General features: G+C 33.4%; 1 protein-coding gene across 1 annotated transcript; it reads right to left on the bottom strand.

Moving 5' to 3' along the window:
• Positions 1-480: 480 nt before the first annotated feature.
• LOC106072144 (splicing factor 3B subunit 2-like) lies at positions 481-16,725 on the bottom strand. The gene is made up of 19 exons (XM_056022643.1): positions 16,544-16,725; positions 13,449-13,539; positions 13,169-13,267; positions 12,612-13,045; positions 12,149-12,275; positions 11,138-11,271; positions 10,631-10,743; positions 9,332-9,410; positions 8,963-9,079; positions 8,749-8,835; positions 8,529-8,603; positions 8,293-8,445; positions 7,533-7,772; positions 6,838-6,945; positions 6,620-6,727; positions 5,639-5,772; positions 4,359-4,557; positions 3,783-3,968; positions 481-965 (listed from the first exon to the last, which is right to left on the bottom strand). The coding sequence occupies exons 2-19, from the start codon at positions 13,534-13,536 to the stop codon at positions 900-902; spliced, it is 2,547 nt and encodes an 848-aa protein (XP_055878618.1). The 5' UTR covers positions 13,537-13,539; positions 16,544-16,725; the 3' UTR covers positions 481-899.
• Between the last annotated feature and the right edge of the window lie 185 nt (positions 16,726-16,910).

The raw sequence follows: 16,910 nt of genomic DNA, 5'->3' as shown, positions 1-16,910 counted from the left end.
TACATTTTCAATGTCTCATTTCAGAACTGCTGATTTTTGTTTAAAGCTGATTTTAGATATAAGTATTACTGCTAATATCTTCACAGGAAGAGACATATTTAAAAAATAATCCAGATAAGAAATGTCCAGGATACAAACTTTTGCTCCAATGTGCTTCTCAGTGACAACAAATGACCTTCAGAAGCATTTAACTCAAGCTCTATTCTAGCTTAAGAGAGAAACTGACCACTGTCCTAATCTGATGTAACTGAGAAGTAATAGGTGAACATTACCTTAAAGAATATTATGTTTTGAAATGGCATCTTCCATGCAATAGTTCAAGAGATGGTAGCTGTGTTTGAGTAATATAAAGTGCTTTTTTTTATTAGTCTATTTAATCAATGTCTTTGTAGTATTATAGATCTACCTGTGTTGGATTTAAAAATAAATTTTGTTGGTCCAAAACAGACAAGCAAAGAAAAAAGTAAAAAAAACTTAAGATTCTTTTTTTTTTTTAATGACATTTTATCTTACAGAAACATTGAAACATGATTTTCTAAAGTGAGGCTACCATCTTAAATCTAGTCCAGTATCAAACTTGAGGATGTCTATCTTGAAATTGTGGAACTGAAGACATTTATTTTTTTTTGTTTGTCTAAAAGAAAACTCCCCAGGCATTATTGCATTTAAATATTTGAACTTCAACAAGCCAAAGATCACTGCAAACTATATTAAGAATATTGTCTCTGAAGGATATTATATTTGATGGCAAGTGTAGGATGAATGTGAAGACATTAAAATGTTAAGAATTGTTCAGTTTCCACTAAAAAAAATTATGTATATATACAGATTCCCAATATAATTGACTTCCCAATGACGTGTAGTTAATGCAGGGGGGGAAACAGAAATGAACGTAACAACTAAAACTTGAAGTCTTTGTATTTTTTGGCTCCTTTGCCTGTGTCTTGCTGAGCTTTTTTACGTTTCTGAAAAGTATAGAAAGAAAATTGTAAGAAAATAAAATAACATACATTATTTCACAACACACTTTGAAAATGGGGAGGAAAAAAGAAATCCTAAGCTGAATTGGCCCTGACTACTAAATGAGGTTTGACAGGATGGATCACACATCCCAAGAGTTGCAATAATAATAATCTTTATTGTCCATAAGGAAATTTGTCTTACAATTTGTGAATTACAAAAAAAAAACAACATTGTAACTATAAAAAAAACAAAATGTACATTCACACCAGACTCACTCATAATTTACATGTGAAAAGTTTATATCCAATTGATTCTACTTAGTCTATTTAATGATTTGATTGCCAGGGGAACAAAGGACTGTTTGTATTTGTGTCTGCATTTGCTATTGGATATATGGATGTTTGTCTCAAACAGCTGCCCAAATGGGGTTTGTTTTTAGCCAATGACTTTACCAGCAGCATTTAGGATGACATGGAGGCAGACACAGAGAAAGCGCAAACAGGGACGTCCTGCAATAACTTGGAGTGGCACATTCATAGAGGACCTCAGAGCAGTAAATACCAGCTGGGAAGAGGCTGCAGACGTTACCAGTGACAATCTCTATTGAAAGAATGCAGCCCAGAGTGCCAAATGGCGAGGGAGGGTCAAAGTAGGTAAAAAATTCTGTGGATGGCATATATGCTAGCCAGATGTTAAAATAATGCCAACATCTTTTTAACTTCATAAATTTAAGGTCTTAAAAAAACTGGTTAAAGACAAGGGATTTAATTGAAACACTTATTCTACTTAGGCCAGTTCACCAATTGAAAGAAAGTTATCTTGAAGTAAAAGTGAAATTCATATAATTTTCCTATTCAATATTTGTGTGGTCTATTATCAAAATTATTTTTTAAACACATTAACTAGTGCAAGCTGAAAACAATTGACAATTATCTTTGAAAGCAAGCAGACTAAGAAGCAGATATGTCCCAAAAGTTAACTTAAAAGTTGTGTACATAGGGTTGACCTAGATCGAACTCATTCCATCACCCACTAAGGTTTGACAGAAAAGCTTTATATCCTAAGGAGCAATTGATATGACTAGTTATGACCCATGTGAAGCTCATACATAATATATTTCACATGTACACTCGGTTTTTGAAAAATTCTGCATGCTTTAGTGGTAATCCTGCTGTGACCAATAATAAGCTAAGTTGAAACATACATTTTCAAAAAATTAGATTAAAAGGACAGATAACTTCTAAGGAAAACACAGTAAGATTTCCTATGTGCATTATTGATTTCCTATGTGCATTATTGATTTCCTATGTGCATTATTGATTTCCTATGTGCATTCTTGATCTCCTATGTGCATTCTTGATCTCCTATGTGCATTTTGATTTCCTATGTGCATTCTTGATCTCCTATGTGCATTCTTGATTTCCTATGTGCATTCTTGATCTCTTATGTGCATTCTTGATTTCCTATGTGCATTCTTGATTTCCTATGTGCATTCTTGATTTCCTATGTGCATTCTTGATCTCCTATGTGCATTCTTGATTTCCTATGTGCATTCTTGATCTCCTATGTGCATTCTTGATCTCCTATGTGCATTCTTGATCTCCTATGTGCATTCTTGATTTCCTATGTGCATTCTTGATTTCCTATGTGCATTCTTGATCTCCTATGTGCATTCTTGATCTCCTATGTGCATTCTTGATTTTCTATGTGCATTCTTGATTTCCTATGTGCATTCTTGATTTCCTATGTGCATTCTTGATTTCCTATGTGCATTCTTGATTTCCTATGTGCATTCTTGATCTCCTATGTGCATTTTTGATTTTCTATGTGCATTCTTGATCTCTTATGTGCATTATTGATTTTCTATGTGCATTCTTGATTTCCTATGTGCATTCTTGATTTCCTCTGGGCATTCTTGAAAAAAAAGGTTGATACTAGGATATGAAAATAGATTTCTAAATCCCCCTCCATTTTATTTGAAAATTAACTTCTTGTTACAGTAATCTCTCGACTTTTAGCTGCTATATGGCAGACATTTAAGTAAACCATGAAAAATGAATGAACAAAATATTTCATTAAATCCATTCTTCTTTACTTTTTGCTATTATTAGCCCAATGCCAGTAAGAAGAAAGCAAAAATCTTTAAGACACTCACTTTATTTAGTATTCTAAATGTTTTTAATGTGAATAATAGAGTAGACCCTGTGCATCCTCTTGGTATTAAAGTAAGTGTATCAATGAAAACAATTTCAATTTGCTTTTTTTTTTAATTAGTGTGCTGTAATGTATTTGTTAGAAATGGTGCTTAAAAATATCATTTTCATATTGTGCATAAATTCAAAGTATTTTTACAACTATTCACATGTATTAAACTGAACTGGAATATACACCCAAGAAAAATGAAGGATTACAATTGTCTTAAGTCTAATATTAGTTTCAGAAAATGTTCTGATGCTGCTGTAATGTTTCACTAAAACCTAATTTATATCAAACTTTTTTTAGAAAAACTTTATGTTGATACATTCATACAGTTATTCAATGTCTATTCTAAAGCTCCCTAAATCTGCAACACTAAAGTAATAATATTCTTAAAGTTATTTAACATTCAAAGCTGTTTATTCCTATTAATATTCTACGTCAACATATTGTTTACCTAACCCAATTGTTCTCTTTTCCTAAAATTGGTCACTTTCCTTTCTTTTTTCAAGTTTACTACACTCCTAAAGCTGTACAGTGTCAATAGACTGACTTGAGGTTTGAGCGGGCATATGAAGAGAACAATGGGTCTTGCCCTTAGTGTTAATGATGGAGGAGCTTACCCGTTGTTTCGCAGCATGTGCTGCCACCATGTCACTGAGGTCCTCCTTCTCCAGCTGCGATTGTTGCTCCCTCACTGTCTGTTCGTATTTGGCCTGCATGGCTGCTGTGTCCAGGTCAAGCTCCTCAGGATTCAAGGATACTTCGACAGTTTCTGCAGACACTTTGTCTCCAGGTTTCTTCTGAACCTAAATTTTTTAAAAATTACATTATTGGTTATAACAATTATTCAAAGACCTTGCAATCTATAGGACATGATGATGAAAGGATGATCAGTTTCTATGGCCGATTGTTAACAAGGGCCCACTGCCATGTGACCAGAAAACTAAGACCAACCACCTTTACTTTTCGTAACTAATGTCAGGTACCCATTAGAGTTGTGTGGACTCTAGGGCGCCCTAAAAATCCCAAAAATTTTCACCATTATTTAAATGAGACCCCTCCTTCTGGAAGCCTTACCACTCAACCACCATGTCCCCCGAATAATTATTACAAAGGTAAATTTAATGCATGTTTCATTAAGTTTTTTTTCTTTATCAACAACTAGATATGAATATGGAGAAATGATTTAAACTTACTACAGATATATCATAGACATGTGCAGAGCCCATCATGGCGCCACCCACAGTTGTCTTCTTCTCTGGCAGAACTTGGTACAGGGCGGGTGTGTCTCCCCCTTGGTCCATGGAGTCTTCAATTCTTTTCTTCCTCAACTCTATCTGGTCAGGTGTCTCCATACCCACAGGCACAGATGTAATACCACCAGGTGTCATAAGCCTGTGTGGATATATACACATAGGAGGAAAGTTGTTGCTATGGTTTACTATGAGATGTTATATTTTATTTTATTTTAAAACACACAAAAAATTTCTATGTCAAAGAAGCAAAGACTCAAAATTAAAAAAAAACTATTTTCTAACAATAATATTTTAATAAAAAATTTTTTTGATAACTTTATAATTACTAAGCCATTTCTTTCAGTTCTGAAGATTAAAGGTTAAGTGCAGTATTTCAATGACCATGCACACTCAGTTGCTATCTCCATATTTTGCCACATCTGATGCAGACAAAACTATTGTCAGCTACAGGCCTATTAAAGCCATAGCCAAAGGCAGGTTTAGACAACGAAAAGAAAAGTTTCTAATTTCAGGGGCAACGTCCACAATCAAAGGACAAAATTTTAACTAACAAACACCCTACCCACTAGTAGTCACATGTCTTTTAGTGAGATAAATCCTCTTTATTATTCATTTTTTACTGCTCATTTATTTAGCATTTGAACTAAATGTTTAAACAAGCAATAGAAAAAAAAAATTACTTTTTTAAAAAACAAAGCTTATGTAAGGGAAAGAACAGCTAATTACTTCTATTTATCTGAAAATGTCAGTGTTTAGCTTCCTTTCTGAGAACGAAGAAGAAGAAGCGTCCTTTCTGCTATTTAAAACAAAATTAATTAATTTCTACTAATTGATTAACTAATTTGTTAATTTTTGGATTGATTCATGTACTATCATAGACAATAAATAATTAGGTAAAATTTCAACTTGATACAAGAGTGGGAAAGTAGCATTTATTCCCCCTTATTTCGATATCAAACAAAATAATTAATCACCAATAATTAATTAAATAATTGGTAATTTATTTTTTTACTGATTCATGTCATTGAAGAATAGTGCAAAGTTTTAAGTTAATCCAAGAAGAGGAAATGGGAGAAAAAACATGTACAAACTTTTTACCAGACAGACAGACAGAGTGAGTAGATTTAAGCTTTGTAAACAGCACTATATTAAAACTAACAAGAATGAAAGAAGGATTGTTTGCTCCAAACTGTGCCTCTAACTTTCTTATACCAACTTACCCTTCAGCTGGTGTTATCAACCCAGATTCATCTTTTTCTTCTTCTTCCTCCTCCTCAGATTCCTCCTCAGATTCGGACTCGGACTCTAATTCTCCCCACATAGTTTTATCTATCTCCTCCTCCTCGACTTCATTCTGTGAAACATTGAAACTGTATTAAAATATCTTACAACAAAACCTGGTCAGGAGTTCAACACTACTGTCTCTATATTTATTACTAAAGTTCTTATTCAAAACTAAGGCAATAAAAAGAGATTTAAAAAAAAACATTGTTTTGGATTTCTAAATCCAGGGTCTTGACATTACATTGACATATGGAAAGAACCAGTTTTTTCAAATAGCTTGTGAATGTGGTTGAATAATCACTAATGTATTCATTAACCTTATTGGTTCTCTGACATTATCATGTGATCTCCTTTTTTTTTGGCAGGGGTTGGTATACACAAGATGGCTGTGTTTAAATTTGTAGATCTAGCAAGAAATGTTTTTTAACTAACTTGTCATAGTGAGATTTAACCAGCAAACATGAGCTTTTCTTGTCTTAAAATTAAAAGGATTTCTTCAAAACAGAAGATAATTACATTCTGCACATATTCATGTTTTAACCTAGTCAGACATGTTAATTGGAAGTTTGCTAAGTTTGTTCTCAGAAAATCCAAAATCCATTGATGTAATAAGCCAGTAATGCCATAGTATTTTAAAAGAAAGAGCTGATTCCCATAAAAAGGTGCAAATAAAATTCACTTGATCTAGATTAAAAGAATCTTTTATATCAAGCATTTTGAACAAGGTTTTATACCTTCAATATGGCAGATGGTCATGTCATAGAACACACTTTGACAAAATATTGATGATTCCTATTACCAAGTTATAAACACAAATTTTATCCTTGAAGAAATCAATTACTTGCCTAGTCAAACATGTGCAAACAGAAGGGAGTACAAAATATGAATACAATAAATCATAGACAGTGGAAACTTACTTTAAAATCTGAACTCTGTGTACCGAAGACATCACCATATAAAGGTTTACCATGCTCATCCACAGGAGGCTTTCCCCAGCCGCCAGCATGGTACCCAAACATACAGCCCTGTAGAATACACAAAGCACATTTTAATATAGCTCTATGCTTAGTCACTAGGTCTTGTTAGTTAACATTATTGCTTAATAAAAAGAATGATTAAAAAACACTCAACTTACATCTGGAATGGGAGCATTCAGCCCTGGTATTTTTAGATTTGGATAGGAAGGTGGAGGACCGTATCGCTGCATGGCAATGAGCCAAGGTGGAGGAACTTTTTCTGAATTCTAAAATTTATTGAGACATTGAAACAATTATTACAGTATAAGAAAAATATTACATTCTAATTTTAAATACGAAATGAACTTGAATGAAACTAAATAAGAAAACATTTCATACTTCCACCGATCAAAGTCAATACAAACTTATTTAAAAGAAAGAGTGTCTATAGTTTTAATATTCAGTTATACCATTGGTCAGGATTTTAACAATTGAAATCAAGATTGCTTTGTTTAGACAATGAATTTGTTTGTTTGCTTTTAGCCAAAACTAAATAGGTAAACACAAACATGGAAGGAAATAGTAAAGTGCATGCCAATTGTGGAAACAAAAAGAAAACTTTTTGTTTATGGTGATCAAAATATGAATTTTAAATTATGTATAAAAAAAATGTTTATGTGACAATGCCATTATTGATTGATATTAAAGTCTGTACGGAAATTTTATTAAAATAATTGCTATAACAAAACCAGAAATATTTTTAAAGAAAAAATACAAAATAAAACAATAGATGTGGAATTTATTCAAGGAACAAATTGACATAACCTAATACTTAGGTATTAAATAAAAGAAAAATACAAACATCACCACTTACATTTCCAATGGGCATTCCAAGAGCCATTTTCAAATCATCACTTAGATTGCCTGGCTTTTTCTCCCGGAGTTTTGTTTCAAATTCTTTAGCTTCATAGTACAGGTCTCCATGCAATGTCATTTTGGGTTTAGTTTGGTAGCGGAAGAAGGCGTCGTGGAGCTTTTGGTAATCAATGTCAATTTTGCCCATTTTAGGTCGCACTTTCTCTCTCATCTTGGACTTGAGAGTTTTCTGGTCCTCCTACAAAGGTAAATAGCCAAGACAAACAACGAGTGAATTCTTTAGCCTTTTAGATAAAACATGCACATTATTTTCTGAGCATATTATTTCACATTCTTTCATCTACAAATTAGTTAGAACTATTTAGCAATATATAATTAAGACCTGTGTTATCTTCGTGCTTTAATGGCTGCTTGTGATGCTGTAGTTCTCATAAGCTATAAGTAAAGTTCTCTTTTCAGACCTTGCAATGTAAAGGTCATCTGTTTTTCTACCCATGGATAGCGAGGGTGTCATGTGGCCAGCACAACGACCAACCATCTTACTAGTAGACGCAGAGGCACCATAAGGATCCCGAAATAGAAAATCCCAGTCTTTAAATGGATTTGAACCCAGGACCCCTGGCTTGGAAACCAAGTGCTTTATTACTCAGCCACTGCACCTTCTCATAAGCTATGGTCACAGAATATATTAATATCACAGCTATCTCAAAGTCTCATATTAGTTCATGAAAAAGCAAAAACTATTTCTTAGTTCGAACCTTTTCCTGTAGTGCTGCCCTCATCTCTTCAATACCCGTGGCTTTGATAAAGTCAGGAAGTTCAAAAGGGGCTTTTTCTATACCTCTTTTTCCTTGAAGATACTTTCGTTTGTAACACCAGTGGCGAGGAACTGGAACAGAATTTCTAGCAGCCTGGCATTTGAAAAAAAAAAAGACAATGTGTCATTTGAAGATAGTAAGATATAAAATAATTGTGAACAAAGATTTTGATTTACCTTCAGATGCACTAAGAGCCTGGGATCTCGGGCTGTAACATCATGCATCTCAACGACATCTGGTCTGAACACAAGCTGTGAATCACATTCAATATAATTTATACATGGTTTGACAAAACTTATTCCAACTAAAACTTAGCTTAGCTAAATAAAAGTAACCTGAAAAGTCTTATCAGTAGGTTCACATCAATAAAACATCTTGCAGATAACTTTTCATTACCTGTTTTAATTGGGCCACCGTGAGACGAGTCAACTTTTTCAACTTCTTTTTAGAAATTTTTGGTCCATCTTCTTCTGGCTTGGCAGTCTAGGATAGCGGTAACAAAAATGTTTTAATATGCTTTCATGACAAAATCTACTGTGGAAACAAAAGTTATGCGTGAACAAGAAACTAAAGAGAATAAAGAAATCACAAGCAAACAGTAAATATGTACCTCTTCCTCATCTTCATCGTCCATGATCAAACCTTTCGCTTTAATGGGTATGTCTTCTTTTTTTTCTTCCAGTTTCACGTCTGCCACAGAACTCTTGGGCACTTCTGGTTCAGTGATCTTAAAACAGGAACAAAGTAATTACAGCATAAATATGTAATTTGAAGCCACTATATACAGAGCTATGTTTTATACTGAAACAAATATTTACTTTATTTTTTATAGAAAAAAGGAGATATTTTACAGAGAAGTTGTTTAAAGCACATTAAACAAGGGCCAAAATAAAATCTTTAAGATGTTAGGCATTTAAACCCTAATAAAATAATTAGTTCTTTATGCAAAGCAACACATAAATTATCATTAGCCCACTACCTTAAAAGTCTCAAAGATCTTGGCGAATGTATGATAATTCGGGTCGCTGGGATCCAGCTCCAACTGTTCCTGAACATATCTGAAAAACAACAATTACACCATTCAGTCATGACAAATACATTTTCTTTAATCATAAATCATAAATTTTAAATAAATAAAACCATATTTTATACGACATGTTTAGAATGTAATAATAAGTAAGGGATCTAATGCTGCACTAATTCTGCTACAGATTAATAGTAAAATTTCTATTTAACTGTAATATGTTGCTGATAGGAGTTACATAAGAGTTACATAGGAGTTGCATAAACTGAAGTTTGTAAAAGCAGACATGCACAAAGCTAAACAGGATTGACCAGCAGAACAGCAACAAACTATTTGATATAAACATTTAATCCACAACAGGTAATAAGTCCAAGTAACTGTCACTAACATGAAGTTACTCCTAGGAAGGTCTTGTGTAAACTTTCTGTAACTAAGTATCCAAATCATGTTATGTTCCTTTTAATATTGCATTTATAGTCTTGTCTTTTTTGGTGCACTAAGCTACTTCCAGCCCTTATCCAACTTAACTAATGCTTTGATGTTCACAAATACTAAATTAATTAAACTATACAATAAACAATAACAAAATAAAGACAATACAAGATTGACATTAATCCGTAAACATATTCCTTTTTCCAAATGAAAGACATAAATGAATTTGTATTTCTCTGTCATTGTATTATCTATTTTGGCTAGGAAAACAAATGAAACAATGAAATTAAAACTTACATTAAAATTAATTAATAATTAATATTTTTTATGCATTTCTTGAAATAACTGCAGGGCATTAATTGGCAGCCAGGATTTGGATAATCTAAAAGAGTGTGTTTTTCCAAGTCAAATAAGTTCTGAACAAAAATGGTCAGCACAGTTTATGAGACCACAAATCAACTGTTATATTATATTTAATGAATAATTGAAGATTTTATTATGCTTTGAAACTAAAAAGAAATTTGGTTTTACATTCAATGTTTATGAGTTGTGTAGATGAAATAACAAAAGCCTAACATAAAAAAAGGTTTAGATTTGAATCTTGGTGAAGGCTGGTATTTGAATTTCAGATATTTTTAGGACTCCCCTGAGCCCAACCAACTCTGATAGGTACCTGACATCAGTTGGGGAAAGTAATGGCAGTTGTTCATTCTGCTGGCCACATGAAACCCTCATTAACCGTAGGCCATAGAAACAGATGACCTTTAAGTCCTCTGCCCTATAGATCTGAAAGTGTTACTTCATGAAATGTAAAGAACTTACTCTATCTGTACTTCAGGGGCTTTACTTTTCTTGTCCTTCTTTTTGGTTTTCTTTTGCTGCTCAAACCTGTTCCTTCTGGCTTTCTTCTTCTTCTTCTTTCTGCGTTTGTTTTTCTGAAGTCAATAGAAACAGTCACATAGAAAGTTAATTAGAACTATAGCAATAAATGTATGATTTGGGGAAAAAAAAATTATTTCCCCAAAGATCTAAATCCCCTCAGAGCAGCTTAAGTCTTTGGGCCAATGGTTTACAAAGATACGAAATTTAAACATTTTCGTTTTAACTTATTCTTTGTTTTCTGGCTTGGCAGTCTAGGAGACAGACAAATCATAATCCTAACTCCTTTTAATAAAAAATCTCAACTTTTCACAAAATGAAATCCCGTACACATTTATTATCAAGAATTTTTTTTGGGGAAATACAATTCTATTACCGAATAGATTGTATTTTAATGAATTCAAAAGTATTTAGTCCCAAAGGGAAATTATTTTTTTTTTTAGAAAATACCTCTTTATTCTGCTCTTTTGTTCCTGATGTGATTTCATTGTCATTTTCTTCCTCTTCATCCTCTATTCTTCTGTCTTTCTCTTCATAATCTTCAGGGTAGTAATCATCCTCTTCATTCCTCTCATTGTCCTCACCTGCAAAATAAAAAGAAAAAATAAAATGCCACTGAGCACTTCATACAATAAATAGTCGCAATAACCAATACAGGCAAACAATATGTTTCAATCTCGGTAAGAAAGTGCTAGGATGCAAAAGAAAACAAAAAAAAAAAGGGGAGGAGGTTTTGGCCAAAACATTATATTTATCTAATATTTCAATGCAAACTGGGAAGCTGAATAATAGTTAGATACAGTAAGTATGTAGGAGAGGGTTTTTTGGTTGGGGGGGATGGGGGGGGGGGGGGGGGAATGATACTAAAATTATGGGCCGAAGTGTATGTGTGCGGGAGGGTTTAAATGCAGGCTGTTCTTTTGAAAGGGGAAAATAAACAATATATAGCTTAGGAGCAAAGGGCACAGCCATTCAATGTTAATATTACACAAGATAATTGTTGTGATCCAAGATTGATACCTTGTGATGATAAAAGGTTAAAATCACGCCTCAAAAGTGTTTTTTTTCCTTCAGATTTTTAAGTCTTTTTTTTATAGCTTGTTTAAGAATGTTTTTCTCATATTAGTGTCCATGTAGAGCTTGTTAGTTGCCAAAAATTTTACTCAAAAGATTTTATTTAGTTAATTTGTAATGTTCAGATTGCCAAACCAGGCAGACTTGAAACTTATATTACTGCACAAGTAACACTGGTAATTCACATAAACAACAGCTGAAGTATCTATCCTAAATCTATGCATAGAAACCAGTGAAGGTGTTATTTTACTTTTTTTTTCTCATCAGCTGCCTTTTTTTTTTTCATTTTTACTCAAGATCACTTGCACTAGTAAAATTAAAAAGGTTTACAAGAAGCAATAATTAAATGTAAACAGCTAAGATAAAGAAAAACAACAGAAAACTAACCATCTTTGTTGTCCATGCTGTCTAGATCAATTCCAACTTCTGTAGCTCTCAGAGACTTAAACTCAAGCATTTTCTCAAGAGCTTGTGGCAGACGTAGTTCTTTAGACCCTAGGTTGGCAGAATTTGCCTGGTAATAAAAAAGTGTTTTTAATTCTCTTTAAACTAATATCAATTTACATAATTTAATCATAAGTAAAAAAAAAATAATAATAGTTTTTAAAAATCCAAATTTAAAATATGCAGATCAAATTAGTGTTTCAGTATTATGAAAAAAAAAAAAAAAAAATTTTTATGAAGAAAAAAATTAGCATATTTAAAAAAAATTTGTTTCATTTAAACGTATGGTTTTGATGGTTTTAAAATTCAGTTCGTTAGCAATTTTAGTTAGTTAAGTTTGAATTGTGAAAAAATGTGTTCATTGATCTTTCAAGATAAGTAATTTAACGTTAATTACATTACTTACGGTGGAAGCTGGTCCATTGGACTGGTCTTCTTCTGTCCCTTCAGGGTCTCCATCATTTGACGGCACATGGGAGCCAGTCTCTTGGTACATGGACTGCCTTTCTCCCATGTCTTGTTGGTGTGGGGGCTGCGAGTCCATCATCAACGAAGGAAAGGGAGGGGGAGGACCCTGCATCATCTGCTGTCCACCAGGGTGCATTGGTGGTGGGCCACTGTGCATCATGTGTGGAGGTCCTCCAGGAGGCATTGGTCCACCAGGCATCATTGGTGGTGGCCCACCTCCTTGCATCATTGGTGGGCCTCCACCAGGAGGCATAGGTGGTGGTCCTCCTCCTTGAGGCATCTGAGGAGGACCCCCTTGCATCATTGGCGGAGGGCCTCCTTGCATCATTGGCGGATGACCCATTGGTGGCATTGGTGGTTGACCCATTTGTCCTGTTACCAAATTTAAAGAATTTATACATATATATTTACATACATTTATTATAAGATTCATAACATTCTCAAATTTCATTGTATAGAAAAGAATTTTTGAAAATTTCCAAAAGAAAAACTTGCCTGGGTGAGGTGGTGGTCCTCTAGGTGGCATATTAGGGCCCATACCAGGTCCTCTCATTGGCCCAGCGGGTGGCATTCCTGAAGGGGCCATATGGTGGCCTAAAAAAATCATAACAAAAAATATTGTTTACACTAGCAAATACAGTTGAGGGTATTAATTATGACATGCAGTCATCTAATACCTTAATATTATAATTACACACAGTATCAACGAAAACTGGGTGTCTGAAAACCTCACCTGATGGACGATAAAATTTTTCAAGGAAAATAAAAAAAGTACCTTGATTTGAAGACATCATTCTTTGCTGATGTTCCCCTCTCTGGGCCTCCAGCAATGCCAACTGCTGTTGCTCCATCAACTGCTCCATAATCTGCAAAGTGACACCAAGAAAAAGTTGTCAAATTTGTGAAACCTAGTTCAGTCTTGTTAAGAATTTGAAAAGGTAAAAAGTGTGTGTGTGTTGGGGGGGGGGGGGGGGGGGGCTGGACTTATCAGCTTTTCAGTAAGCCCCAATCTTAGAATTTAGTAAACAAACAAATGAAGATTTTAGAAGATTAAGTTCCCCTTTCAGACTTTGCGATCCATAGGGCAGATGATGTTATCTGTTTCTTTGGCCAATGGTTAACTAGCAGGGTGTCATGTAAACAAATTAAACATGCGACAAGAATATGTAACTTAAAAAATCTGTTACTATCCAGTGAATGATTTGTCTGTGGACAAATTTGTCGGTGAACGATTTGTCGTGAACCAACTGTCGGTTAACAAGTTGTCTGTGATTGATATGTCAGGTGAATGAAAAGTCATGAGCATTTTGTTGGTGAAGGAAATGTCAGTGAACAAATTGTCAGTTGATATGTCGTGTGAATGAAATGTCGGGTGAACGAATTGTCATGAACGATTGGTCGTGGTGCTGGTGTGTAATGCTAGTTGAAAAGAAAAAAATGAAATGAATAAATAATATTATATTCCTTATCTGTAAAAGAAAACAATCTTAAAAATTGTCAAAATCATAAGAGTTTCCCTTTAAATTAAGTTTTAAAAGTTAATTCCTAGATTCTAGATGTCCTAAGATGTTAATGTTATATCCTCTAATTACAATTAGATCAAGAACTATAGATCTATACCGGTACTATACTTTTTACCCATTTTTATTTTTTAAAACATACTTGCAGTTTTACATAGAGTCTAAACTCACAACTACATCTACAAACACTACAATTGCTCTTCTCAGATCTAAAAATAACATGCCGTACCTAGATTACTCTAGATTCTAGATCAAGTAGATCTATTACAGTTTGTAGTAAATAGAAATATATCTAGTTATCTACTCTTTTAGTGGATTATCTTAACAGAAGTTACGTCATGCATGTTAATCAATGACTTAAACTCTGCCAAGTCATTGGTTTTCCTGGCTCAGTCAGGTAACCCATTCTAAGCTCTAATAGTACTAGGGAAGAAGGATATATATATATTGTACAAATTTGTCCTAGCATATGAAACAAGAAATGTGCTTTTATCTTTTATTAAGTTTTGTTTTTGTATTTGAAGATAATGGTTCAGTATTTTATGTATTTATGCTACTTTACTTTTAATTCTGCTATCTTGAAGGGACTTTAAATTAAATTATTTTACTTAAGGTGTTACTCTAATCAAATGCGAATATTTGTTAACTATGAATCTCACTGCTCTAATTTGTGTTTAAGTTTCTTCATGTTTTCTTGAACAAGAGTTGAGGGGTCCCAAACAGAGGATTCTATTATTGGCCTAACCAAAGTTAAATAACATTTTATTTTTTTGTTCTTGTTTGATTTGTAAAAATTTCTTTGAACAAACCCTAATGTTTTATTTGATTTTTAACATCAATATGGAGAACCCATGATAATTTTTTATTTATTAAATCTCTAGAGATATTTTAAGTTTTTAGTCTGTGTAACTGGTGTACCATGAATAAAATAATAGTTTTTTATTTGTTCCAATTTTTGTGCTACTCTTAACAAGCGATATTTTTCTGGGTGGAAAGATATGCTCCAGTATGATTCTGTAATTCATCTAATTCTCTTTGTAAAATGTCTGTAACTAGATTGTGTGTAGTTGATATTTTAAATGCAATTATCTGCAAATAATCTGAATTTTATTCCTGAACCAATGTGATTTGGTAAATTATTTACATAAATGTAAATTAGATTTAGTAGTGGACCTAAGACTATTCCTAGAGGTAAACTGTTATTGGTGTTGATTTAGAGCCATTTATTATTACAGTTAATTATATTCTATTCGGAAAATTCTTAATATACTGATTCAATGAACCAGCTATGCCAAAACATTTTAATATTTTAAGCAAACTATGGTGGTGAACTTTGTCAAATGCCTTAGTAAAATCGAATAAAATCTTATCTTGTGTAATACAGATATTACTTCAAAAAAGAAGATGATTACATTCTACGCATCATGCATTGTATTGTAAATAGCATGTATTTATTTGCTCATTATTATCTAAGCCTTTTGAAAATAATCAATTAGTCCTATTAGTTGTGTTTGCAGTGATCCATATTTCCTAAAGCAATGTTGTTGTGGAGTAAGGACCTTGTGTTTGTCTAACGAGGCTTATGATGTTACTCCATATTAAATATTATGTGTTTTAGGATTTTATATGTGATGCTGGTTAGTGATACTGGTCGGTAGTTTACTGGGTCAGATTTTTTCTCCTTTTAACAAAGTTTTTAAATAGGGAAGTGGCAAGACGTTAGCGGTAGGTAGCTTCTTTCCAGTCCCTCAGTCTTGGTACTCTGTCTGATTAACTCTTTCTCTCCTAACTGACGATACCAACGTTGATTCCACCTGAATGTGGTAAATAATTACGGAGAGAAAGAGTTAACAGATGCCTGAAAAAGTATTATGAGTACTGGTGCTAGCTTATTGCTTATTTCTTTGAGTAATCTAGCTGGATTATCCTCAGTTCCAGATCTATATCTTAGAATATCTAGTTCAACTAATTTAAGTCTTCAGTTGAGTTTCTAGGACTAAGGTTCTACTTCACCTTGTACTTCAGTCAGTTAATTTCTTGATTAGATTTTACCAGAATCTAGATAGATGTATGATGTATCAAAATCTCGAGTTTATACTACATCTAGTTTAGAGAAAGAGTGACTAGATCTAGATAGCAAGATAGCCCTAGTCCTAGAGACTACATCTATTCTAGTCTTGAGTAAAGAGTGGAGCTAAACTGTAGTGTGACTCACTTGAGTTGAACAGTGTAAGTTGTGTGACTAAACTTGACTTAGACTCTAGAATATGTAGAATCTAAGACATAATTTAGTAATACTCTAGATCTAGATTAGTAGATCTACTAGTAGTGACTAGTAGTACTATATTACATGGTCATGTGGTTTACGCGCTGGACTGTCAATCAGATTTATCAAAAGTCCCAGGTTGAACCCAGCTCGCTCCCATCCCCTGTTGTCCTGCTGGAGGTTTGGACTAGGAAGTAAATTACCTTCAACTCTGAAGGAACATCCGAAACACGAAAAACATTTTACAGATCTATGTATAGTGTCTACTAGAGTTAACTAGAGATAGTCACAGGCACAGGTGACAGTGTCTAGTCTAGTACTAGATCTAGTGAGACTAGTGAATAGATTTATAGTAGATTCTTATACCTGAACACCCACTTTCGGGAAATTTTTATTTTATTTTCTTATTTGGTGAAGGTTTAACTTACAGAGCAACTGAAAGCAGATTCTT

The sequence above is a fragment of the Biomphalaria glabrata genome, chromosome 3 (genome assembly GCF_947242115.1).
Source record: "Biomphalaria glabrata chromosome 3, xgBioGlab47.1, whole genome shotgun sequence".
In the NCBI taxonomy this organism is placed as follows: Eukaryota; Metazoa; Mollusca; class Gastropoda; family Planorbidae; genus Biomphalaria; species Biomphalaria glabrata.
Note: the sequence above shows the minus strand (reverse complement) of the source record. Positions and strands in the feature narration are given on the sequence as shown.

Coding starts and splice junctions, on each gene's coding strand:
- LOC106072144 (XM_056022643.1), bottom strand. CDS start 13,536: ATGGAGCAGTTGATGGAGCAACAGCAGTTGGCATTGCTGGAGGCCCAG. Junction 6,946..7,532: donor TTGGAATGCCCATTGGAAAT/GTAAGTGGTGAT, acceptor AATAAATTTTAG/AATTCAGAAAAAGTTCCTCC. Junction 4,558..5,638: donor TTGATAACACCAGCTGAAGG/GTAAGTTGGTAT, acceptor ATATCCACACAG/GCTTATGACACCTGGTGGTA.